At 40.5% G+C, this 11242-nt stretch overlaps 1 protein-coding gene across 4 annotated transcripts in view; it reads right to left on the bottom strand.

Annotated features, from left to right (window-relative positions):
• Window positions 1-546: 546 nt before the first annotated feature.
• The window catches only part of LOC126277139 (protein neuralized), a 765663-nt gene continuing 754967 nt past the window's right edge, over window positions 547-11242 (bottom strand). For all 4 annotated transcript variants that reach the window (XM_049977333.1, XM_049977334.1, XM_049977335.1 and 1 more), the window contains 7 exons: window positions 6747-6861; window positions 6269-6663; window positions 5883-6122; window positions 4792-4990; window positions 4409-4591; window positions 3637-4028; window positions 547-2032 (listed from right to left, as the gene is read on the bottom strand). In XM_049977333.1, the coding sequence (XP_049833290.1) occupies window positions 1769-2032; window positions 3637-4028; window positions 4409-4591; window positions 4792-4990; window positions 5883-6122; window positions 6269-6663; window positions 6747-6861 (1788 nt within the window). In that variant the 3' untranslated portion in view covers window positions 547-1768. The remainder of the gene's footprint in view (window positions 2033-3636; window positions 4029-4408; window positions 4592-4791; window positions 4991-5882; window positions 6123-6268; window positions 6664-6746; window positions 6862-11242) is intronic.

Genomic DNA, 11242 nt, shown 5'->3' with positions numbered 1-11242 from the left:
TTTCAGGTAATATGTATGTTAACAACCATAATTACTGGACAAACTTATTGCAATACTGTTTAAACTATTAATGTCTTACAAGCTTTAATGTCATACATGTTAAATGAATTTAAATGGCTAACATAGGTCATTAGATGTAGATAGGGACAGTAACTCAGTTGGTAAGAACAGATACTGCAACTGGACCTCAATGGCAGCACTTCACTGAAGGCATAGAAAATATAGATCAAACTGGTTCAAGAAATTCTCTATGCAATTATTAGAAACATTGTAGGCTAGTACAAAGTCACTACAACATTCAGAGAGATGGGTAATCAAGAACTAGTGCCACATTGGCTGTTTGTGGGCTGTGCTTACATTTTTTTATCTAGATTTGTAAGAAGACCTTTCAAAGGTGTGCTATCTGGTATGTGCAGTTAAAATGTTTTCAAATCACATGTTTAACCAAAGACAAGGTTTATTTTAACTACAGTTCCACAGTACTAAATGACATTCTTGAACAGTTCATTAACTTTTTTTACCAAAAGGTAACAAATAAAGAGATGCTTACAGTTTTGAACATTTATTTATGATACAATGTTACACATTCCAAATACATACTAAGCACATGTAATAACCATGTACATTTTTATACAAGAAATGATGTAAACAAAAACAGTTTGGTGTAACAATTGCACTTGTGCTGATGTTAAAGAAAGACAACAGAAGAATGAATGTTACTGACTAAATTAACAGGAGGAATTAAATCTGAACACCAAGAAAAATTTTTAAGGACATACATACTTCTTCAAACATTAATAAATAAAAATTGCACTTTCAATTACATGTGCTTCAATCTATACACAAAGCATAAATAGAACTTTATGAAAAATATCAGCAAGTTTTTGGGATAAATTTTAATATATCCATGTACACACAAATCATCCCAGTCATACAGACAGGTTAATGGAAGAAACTGATCTTAAACTTTCCTGGCCAGTCAGACTAGCTTCAAGCACTTCAAATAAGTTTATGGGTGTCACCACAACTTACAGAATATCTGGAAGATTTATGTACACAGTACATCAAAACAATTTAATAATCAGATATTAGACAATCTTCTAAATACTTGAGAATGGTGGAAAAGAGATGTTATAAAAGTTGACTAGAGTTCTACTACACTTTCAGGACATTAATGGAATGTTAATTTTCTTAAGTGATTAGACCTATATAATAGACCTTTCACTGGAAAACTGACTGACATCACAATGCAAAAATGTACAGGACAAATTGCCAGCCATTGAATGATACATTTTATCAGATACAATCTTTTGGCTTTTAGCATTCCATAAAGACATTTCCATAGAAACTGTCACAATTTTTTTCATATTTGTACTATAAACCAATATTGCAGCTTTAATGTGTTTTTGACACTATATGAGACACACACAATCTGAATGTCACATCCTATACAGTACTAAGTTCTGTAAATTAGTTTAGAAAATCTCAAAAACCACTTTTTGAAGTAGAAAAGCACACTCCAACAATTTACAGTAAAAAAATTTAAATAATATTCTTAAGGTAACTTTGCAAAATACATCAGTGTCAACACAGTCACAAAAGCTTTTATACATTATTTTTAACAATGACAAATTTACACCTTATCCTAGTATAAAAGACAGTCCTAGTCCAACAACACGGATGATCGCACAGCGAAAGGCTTCTTTGGAAATGACCTCAGGCAGGAGGGAGTCAGCGGGGCACCGCAAGAGGGCCCTGGGGCCCACTATCAGGACTTGTAAGTACGAATAACATCACGGATGACTGCTCTGCACAGAGGGCAGTGGCCACCACCCTTCCCACGCCACTGCTGCACAGCACATTCATAGCACATGCACATGTGTCCACACATGTAGAGTACACTGTCAATGGGCCGCTCGTAGCAGATTGTGCATTCCGTACCAGTACCTCCTCCAGAAGTTCCTGTAGCTTCTGCCCACTGCTGAAGTGTCGTCGTCGAGTCTATAGTCGAGTACGAAGTAGCTGATACTGGCTGGAAGACATAAGGATCATATTACTAAAGTAAGCTCACTAGCTCTAGCAGATGGCAGAGCATGAACAATGCACAGTTTGTCTAAGAGGAATTATTTGGCATACTACCCTTTAATATACATGGGAAACTTATTTTAAAAAAATTAGAGACAATTTGACTAACTCATACAAAATATTTCAGGCCATTCCAGATTTGAATGTCTGACAGATTTGCATCATTTTAAAAGTGTGGGCATCTAAATGTTGTTAATACTACATTATTATATATCATACAGCTGAAAATGACAGTGTGAAACATGTCCTGAGTTACCCTCAAAAAAATTGCATTGCAGCTATTGGTGTTTTGAATTACATCTTCTAACACAATATTTGTCCCATGAAGAACAACTTTTGAAATGCCACCACTTCTATTCTTGTAAGTTAGCAGCAGTGAGTGTTGCTCTATTTCCATTGGTTTTCTTTCTGATTAGCTATGGAGTGCTTCATGATGAACAGTGTGTTGTCATAGAGACAACTTATTGCAAATGCGGTGCAAAGGCTGTTCACAAACTCCATGGAATGCATGTTCAACATAATGCATTAAGTAAATTATCTGTTCAGAGACAGATTTATAAATTTTAGGAAACTGGTTTTGTTTCAGACATTAAACCCTCAGGGTATCTCAAAAAAAACCACTGCCATTTTGGGTGAGTGTTGCTCCAGGGAAACCTCTATACTGATGCTTGTAACAATTTGATATTTCCAGAATTCAACCAATTCTGACAGATCTGCACCTTTGGGCCCATAAAATCCAAGAAAAGCCCAACAATACCAGAAGCACAGAGCATTTGCCCACTGGGTGTTTGCAAAATGGAATAATTTCACCAAGAAAACAATGTTCATGACTAGATCCACTGAATGACCTCATTAGAAAGCAAAATTGCAGGATTTTGGGCACAGAAAACCCTATAGTAATTATGGAGGAGTCATTACATCCACAATGAGTGACTGATGTGACTCTTGAGGTGAGGGCGTGATTGGCTGTACTTCAAAGGTGACACTGGAATAACATTAACAGTGGCCAGAATGACACTACTGCAATATGTTATAAGGGTTTTTGCAGATTGAACTGGATTGGATGTTGTGAATGATGAACAGGTTCGGCCTTAACAAGAGGGCACAAGATGTCACACACTGGTTAGAGCAGAATACTTGTTACGAGAATTGCTCTCTAGAAAGGTGATTTCTCTCAATGGTGACGTGTATTTGCCACCTAGATGTTGCGATTTCTTTCTGTGGTGGTATTTGAAATCACACAGCATGTCATTTCAGACCTAGGCCTGCATGTCACAAAAGATTTCATCAAGGATGAGAGTGTGCCTGCAGTGCCATTGTGGCATTTTGAGTAATGTATTTCATATAATCCTATGTAGCATACATACAATGCAAATATATAGTCAATAAATTTGTATGTTACGAACTCAAATGTTGCATTACTTGTGGGATACTTTATTTATAGGCTGCTAGGCAAGACATTGAGAATTTTCGAAGTAATTATATTTAAGGAAACTTTTTACAATCTAGAGGAAATGTTACAATATGCCTTCTCACTCAGATTTTGCTTACCTCTATGTAAGTATGCGAGTACGTCGATAACAATGTTCCAGAAGACGATGGTTCCCCAGGTGAAACACTATGGTTGTGCCTGTTTTGTTGGTTTTGTTGATTGAGGTAGTTGGAATGAGCAGGTGGAAGTTTCACAACGAGCACCGTGCCACAGCCCGGACCTGCCGCTGACTGGTACTGCACCAGCTCCGCCTGTGCGGTCGTGACAGGCACAGCGACGGGGACAGGTACAGAAGGTGGAGGTTGGACTGGTGCCGCCGCTCCTTCAGGAGAGCGGATTTGTCTGTCTGCATGGTCTAAAACTGCGCCGTTCATTGCTGGAAGGTTCACTCTGAGTCTTCCTGGAGCCAATGCCTCAGCTGTCCTTGGAGGAGGAGACGAATTTCGGGAACCTGAAAGGAACAAATAATGAATGTTCAGAATATGAGTTCAGAAATTTTGCATGCACGTAAGATATGACACTAATCAAAATGTTGTCATCTCTCAGGTCCTAAGTCCAATTTATTAATGGGGCACTTTTGGATGTTCCAGTGACTCTGCAAATGTGCCTTGTCAGAGAAAATTGAAGAAAAGATTAAGTACTTTTTTGTTAGCCCTAACTGAGGCTACTTGTGAACTACTGAATAGAAAGTCCACTTAACACTTCAACTTTTTTATATGTTTCAGTGATTAAATGCAGCTGATACTGGGGAATTTTGGGAATGCATTATGGATATTTGTCAAATAATTCACAACACAACTGATTTTTCAGCACACAGATTTAAGGTATTACCTGGCAGTGAACGTGGATGGTGTAAATGAGGTGGTGGTGGTGCTGGCTGTTCCATCTGACTCCCTAGGATACGAATCTTCTGAGTGTTGCCGTACACATCCCAGAAAGCCCACAGCTGCAATGTTTGGTCAACATGCATCACTACTGCAGGTGGACCTCCATTTCTCGAAACTTGTACCTCACCTGTTTAGAAGTGAAAAAAAATTGTAGTGAGAAAGGATGAATTATTATCTACAAGTCTGAACAGAAATTAACTGCTACATCCTACCCACACAACCACAAGACTATTCTTAAACAATAGAGATCTTTTTTTAGTAGGCCTCTTTACTAGGCCTAGGTCTAACTATCTTACTATCTTGTGGCAGATAATGAGTATTATTCACCTGAATGAGTAATGCAAAATGAGAGTTCTTCCCCTCTTTGTGGTGAGTTTACCACATATTTACTGACTACCCAATACTCTGGACGGTCCAACAGGAGATCAGAGTCATCTGGCAGATCTGCTGGTTGAAGAGTAGCTGGATCACAAGACGTCAGGCCAAATGCCAGTGAGCCCACGTACAGAGACTGGGTTGCCAAAACCTGTGAAACAATGAACATCAGTTTTAGTTAATAAAGAAACCACTGAATTACATAGTATGACTAATATGTACAAACAAAAGTGGTCAAGCAGAGGGTAATGAAACAAACAGTTTTAACACAAGCCTGGAAACCAATTATTTTCCATGATATGACATATGCTCTAGTTCAGTCATGTCAATGTTACAATAATATCTGAGGCTAGGTTTATATTCTAGTTTTACTCCTTATGGTCACAGGAAACTTATGTGGTACATGCTTTATGGTGCACTAGCACACTCAAGTGTCCTATCCAGGAATACACAGCATGAATCTTTGACAACAATTTTATAGGTTGTGGCTTATCAATACAGTGGCCCCCCCAGATCTGCTGACTAATGCATTGGGTTTCTTTCTGTGGGGATGTTTAAAAGTTCTGGTGACAGGGTAATTGTGGGAAAGCATTGTGAACAGCTATTAGAGGATTCTGAACACACTTCAGCTTTATGAATATGTACTGGCATCAATGGGAAATGTTGAAGCATCTCTTCACATGAATGGTGGCCATGTGAACACTTGTTATGTATTTTTTTGTGTGTCCATCCTTTTGCCATGAGGTCTCTGGGATGACGTTAAAGATGGCTGTATATGTTTTATTCTGTCACAATATTATGTATTTGTCCTCAAATACATAGGCCTATCTGTAGTTTCGATCCTCTGGAACTGTATCCATGTACTCAGTTGGAATATGATCTATATTTATTATCAAAATATCATTAATTTGTTTAAGTGTCCTCTAAGCTTCAATTCCATTTGTACTTATATGAATAAGAACATGCATGATGTTAAATCACGTCATTTAATACAGTTTTACATAAACCATCCATTTAGTGTACATATACATAAATATACCAACCTGGATAACAATCTTTTCACCCAGATGTACTGGCCGCGAAGTGAAAACATAGCCCAGAGAAAATTCTGCATCACTCCTCGTAGCAATGCAGCGATCATTGCTAAGTCGAATATTGCGTCCACGAGTACGGTGAAAGGGCAACGGGCTCAAGTATGGATGAGAAGGTTGTGAGTGCTGCTGCTGCTGTTGTTGCTGCTGATGTTGATACGAAGAGGTAACAGGTACCACAGCACCAGACTCCTGCAAAAGAGTACTTTCATAAATTACAGAACTACTACTACTAAACTCGTGGAGTAAACCCTCTTTTTGCGCTCGTATATAGTTGAAGTAAGTCAATGGTTAAAATTGCTGGAATAATAATTCTATGCACAAATATTGTTTATTACCTGTGGTGGCAATGGAGGTGGCTGAGGCTGTGGGGTGTCTTCCAGACGAGGCTGGTGGATGGAGAGCGATGTCAGTGAGGGCAGGATGAGCCGCTCTATGGCATCAGGGCTGGAATCTGTGGCAGCCGACTGCTGCGGCGACAGGTTGCGGCGCGAGTTGTTCAGCTGCTGGCGTGGATCCACCAGCTCTATGGCCGTCGAGTTTCCGTACACGTCTATGATGGCCCAGAGGGGGCCGCGTGTCTCCACACCACTGAAGAAGATTCCCTTCTCCTCGCCGTTGATACCGAAGTGCACATCACCGGCCGGAGTCACATAGTAGAAGAGTACAGTATCGCGCTCCGCAAACCGCTCGGCAAGTGCCTTTGCCCAGTAGCCGGGCTTGTTCGTCAGATCTGTGGACAGAGGAACTGACGTTTAGGTAATTTCTCATATAATGCTTGCAGATGTGAGAAACACTAATACGAACTGAACTCACCTGGACAAGCGTATTTTGGAAGAGCATATCTCAGGTTATTTGGATCATTGCATGTGAATCCAAAGCGAATGACGCCACTCCAGTTATTAGAAACTTCTAGGAACTTCACACAGACCTGCAACAAAAGATCCCTTTTATTTAGTAGTGCATAATTAGGGTCCTTTTTACTTTACTAGCATCTGCCTAAGAGACAACCAATAAATTAAAATTTCTAAAGTTCTTTCCGCAATGATACAAGGCTTTTTATTGGTTACTTGCAACGATTTTCACATATGCGAATGTGTCATTTAAATTGAAAGTTCAAATGTTTCACGTGGTGCTTACAGGTATAACATAAGTTGCCTGTAATTTCCTAGTTAAATCTATTCATAGGCGGAAGATCATGCTTAGTGAAGTACTGACATATAGTTTTCAAGTTTGTTACAATTTCTGTTGCTTACATAAAGAATGTTCTGCGAACAGCTATGGCAATATTGGTACAAACAATCACAGAGGATTAATATTGCTTTCGTATAGGACTGGTGTATTTAACAATGAATAAAGCCGAATGGTGCTCCTTCATACATGCCATTGTTGTTTTGGTTTGTCGGTAGTGGGGAGCGAACGTGGTAATTACGACGTTAAATAATCACTCTCACTCCGCCACTATGAATACTTTTATTCTCGCAGCATATACATAATACATAGAGCATAGAGCACTTACAACAAATAACTGATGTGGCAAGGATCTTGTTGCGGTAGGGCAGCGATATTATTGGGGGCGGTTGTGGGAGCCAGTGGTTCTACGTCCCCACAGATTTTTGGCTGCGGGATAAGTGCAAGTAACAATCATTTACGATAATGGCTGATGTATGTTACCCCGAATTCTTCCAGTTTCTGGAGTGGAATATATCTTCACATTATGGAATAAACTTTGAGAGATTTATAATCTGTCAGACTATGGTAGACGGTAAACTATCTGATCAGAAGTAGTCCAACTGCGTATCTGGTGCCTAAGGGCAGATTTCTGAGCAAGTGCGAATAAATACGACGTTGCCAGAGCACGAACGAAATTTTTGACTGGGAAGGTTGCTACTAGCAAAGCAAACGAGGCCGCGTTGAAGCGTCCAGTCGTCCCGTACGCCGTGGTGATGCCATACGCGAGCGCCACAGTTTTGACAAGCGGCCAGCTTCGCGCCAGTTTTACGGGGGCCGGCTGGACTTCTACCGATAAACAGCGAAGGACGCACTCGTCTCCTCCGCTGCGCTTTCATCAGCTGCTCGGAAAAACACTGACGTCAGCTGTTTTGCCAAAGTCGTCAGGGCCCCATGGGAACGTGGCACGTTACAGCTCAGTGGAGATAGTCAGGATCTTTCGTTAGTAATTCCAATTCGCCTAGCAATTTCCACGGCAAATAGGCTTGTAGTAAATCTTCCTCTCGCCTTTTGCCGAACCACTAGATCTGCTATTCGATCTCTCCCAGTAGTACTACCACCCTTAAGGTGCCTCCAAGTTTTTCTCTCGCACCACAAACAGCTTAGATCGAAGATCAACAAAACTTTCAGCTCGCTCGCATCTGATCAAGACCACATAGTGATTCGCTGATAGCAAAGAGATGCGGCTCACGGTCAGTATAGAAGGTGCATTTGTTTTTGCCTTTTATTGTAAAATTAATAATCTTAAGATTAGATCTTAGTTTCTGGCCTTATCAATTTTTGTTGCACTATGCAAAGCTTGTGTTTATGCGTGAACTTACACATACCAACACATTGCTCTGAATCAAGTGTAGGGCAATATCATACAAAGGTAGTATAGTGAATTAAAACGGCCATCAAATACAAAACCGTAGTAGGGTCGGTGAAAAATCCTCGACACTCACAGTGGGTTTGGGGCGGCTTCACGAGTCTGCCTCAGCCAATCACATAACGCGATTTTGTTCACGCTATGTGGCAACGCCTCAGTGTAATCGGATCTTTATAAACGACAAGAGTTTTCGTCTGCAGCCGTTCCCACTTCGCAACTGAAAGCTCACAATAGCTCTGCCAGTTGTCACGGATCATCTTTCGGCAATTACTGTAATCAGTTTTTTCTGTCTGCTTGGGTTCAGAGTAATTATGCCAATGTACACAGCGTGCCCGTTGCGTCGTGTTCGTTAAATGATCGGTCTGACTAAGTCTACTGTCGTAATATCTTTAACTCTGCTCATAAGAGGAATAAATTTGAGAACTTCATGAAGGTATTTTTTTAAGCAGAAGGTACTGTTAAATACTAGGCGAATGCATTACGTGGGAGCATATCACAATGCATCCGAACGCCGGTAAGGAACCAAGTTTATACTGAAAGATTTATAACAGCAACCAGCCAGAAGTATAATTTAACAAGGCTTATTTGGATAAAACAATTACCGGTCTCTGATTTCTTAGAAATCCATCTTCGGGTGGTCGTTACAAGTTTTTGTTTTCTTGCTGAGGCCTCGTTTTGTATCCGTTATTCTTTTGCTGCACTAGGTTAGACAAAGCTTTTTGTTCACCATTTGGTGAAGTTTGCAGGAGATCTAGTTCTGAGTAGGTCTTTCAAAGGATTTATGAGGTTTTAAGGTTATTAAAACGTGAAATGTATTGAAAACCTACGTGCTGCGAGATTCTGTGCGACAAAACTGCGCTGCGAAGCTGGGCCACGCTTTGCAAATGTGTATCGTGTCTGCGCGCTGCCATTAAACAAAACGATATGGTGTAAGATACTTTCCAGTGAACTGAACAGCAGTCGCATAGCGCACTTCTACAAAAGTGTTTCATAGAGTGATTTCGTCACACAGAATCACACAGCAAGTGAGGATTTATCACGTTTCACGTTTTAATAACTTTAAAACCCTTTCAAATGATGTGACAGAGGTAATAAGAACAACATCTCATGAACTTGACCAAACAGTGAACAAACTTTTTTCTATTTTAGTGCAGCAGAACAGATATTAAACGCTGCCCCAGCAAGGGCACAACCGTCTGAAGATTTTTTTTTTAAGATATCCAAAACTGATTACGGTTGGATTCAAATGAACCTCGTTTAGCCTTACTTGTGGCACATTGCTGTTTCAGTTATAAAACATAGTATTACAGCCACAGTTCTTAAAATGCCGACTTTCGACAACTAAGGTTCGCTTTGTTACTTCTCGCGAACATTTGAGAGAAACCGAAATGAGCAGGGCGTGTGTGAAAGCTCTCACTAAACAGCCTCTTCCGCAAGGTGTTTGCAACCTAATGGAGCCGTGCACGTAAGAGGCGTGTGCTCCCTGAGCCGTGAGAACCGGAAGCGGGCGCGCATCGCGCCGGGTTAATTGCTGACGCGACGTCACCACTCGCCGGGCACCTGACCCCACACACCGCCAAGCGCCAACCAAACGCACTTCTGCCAGCCCAGCAGCTGCTGCGACAGGAAACGTAGCAGGCTGCTGACCCCACGCAGCTGGCTAAGGCCGGTATTACACTATCATTTTTTTCTAACAAAGAAATTCGACCAAATATTAGTCAAATTAGTTTGACAATATCTTTGACATGGCGCTAAAGGGGTATTCAACTGTCGTCATTTTTCGTCAAATTTCAAGATGGCGGACAACAGCTTCTTATGACCTGCAGTTGCTAGTACCACAATTTCATTGCGTATTTGGAAGAGAAGCGGCGGAAAAAAGGAAACATGCTTGGATGAAGCCACAGGTATTACGTCGAGACAAAAACATTCAGCAAAATTTGTTACGGGAGCTGCAACTGGAGGACGTCAAGTCATATATGAATTACTTACGGATGGGTGAGAGTATTTCAATATCTGCTCAGTAAATTGGCTTCTCATACTACAAAACAGAATACTCTAAGAATGCTACATGCGCAGAAGACAAACTGACTGACATTTCTTGATACGGGGGAGAGCTACTGTAGTCTACAAGAGGACTAATATCACACTGTACATTAACCTAAACCATTCCAGAAACGTGTGAAGCTATTTATAAAGCACTGAAGGGGGAATATGTCAAGGTTAATAAATGTTTAATTCACTATATGGGAATAAGATCATTTTTATTTTTGAATAATTTAAGTAATAAATTAGTGTTCCAACTACACATGAACAAAAATGCACGAAACAGTTCAAGCGCTTTTTAACTGGTGGCATCCAGAGTTCAAAAATAGACAAAGTAGAATCGAAAGCTAAGAAAGAATTTATTTTAAGGTATGACCCCACAAACTATTCCCGTTTGCTAAAAAGCTGCCTGGGTGTTTCCAGACGTAAAGGTGGATGGCTGTAGCTATGATTGTAGACATGTCGCCCTCAGCAAATTCCACCTGCCCATCAACACACAGTTAATAGCACGCACTGTGCCGCTTTTGTGTCTGCAGTCCGACATTTAACTAGTAAGCCACCTAGTCATTAGCTGTTTAACACACGCTGTCGGACCTGAATCGTACAGTGTTGTGTAACGCCGATCTTTATCTTTTTTTCAGGTGTGTAATTGTTGGACGCATGGGCAGTG

Source organism: Schistocerca gregaria, chromosome 1 (genome assembly GCF_023897955.1).
Source record: "Schistocerca gregaria isolate iqSchGreg1 chromosome 1, iqSchGreg1.2, whole genome shotgun sequence".
Lineage (NCBI taxonomy): Eukaryota > Metazoa > Arthropoda > Insecta > Orthoptera > Acrididae > Schistocerca > Schistocerca gregaria.
This window is presented reverse-complemented; position numbering and strand designations above follow the sequence as displayed.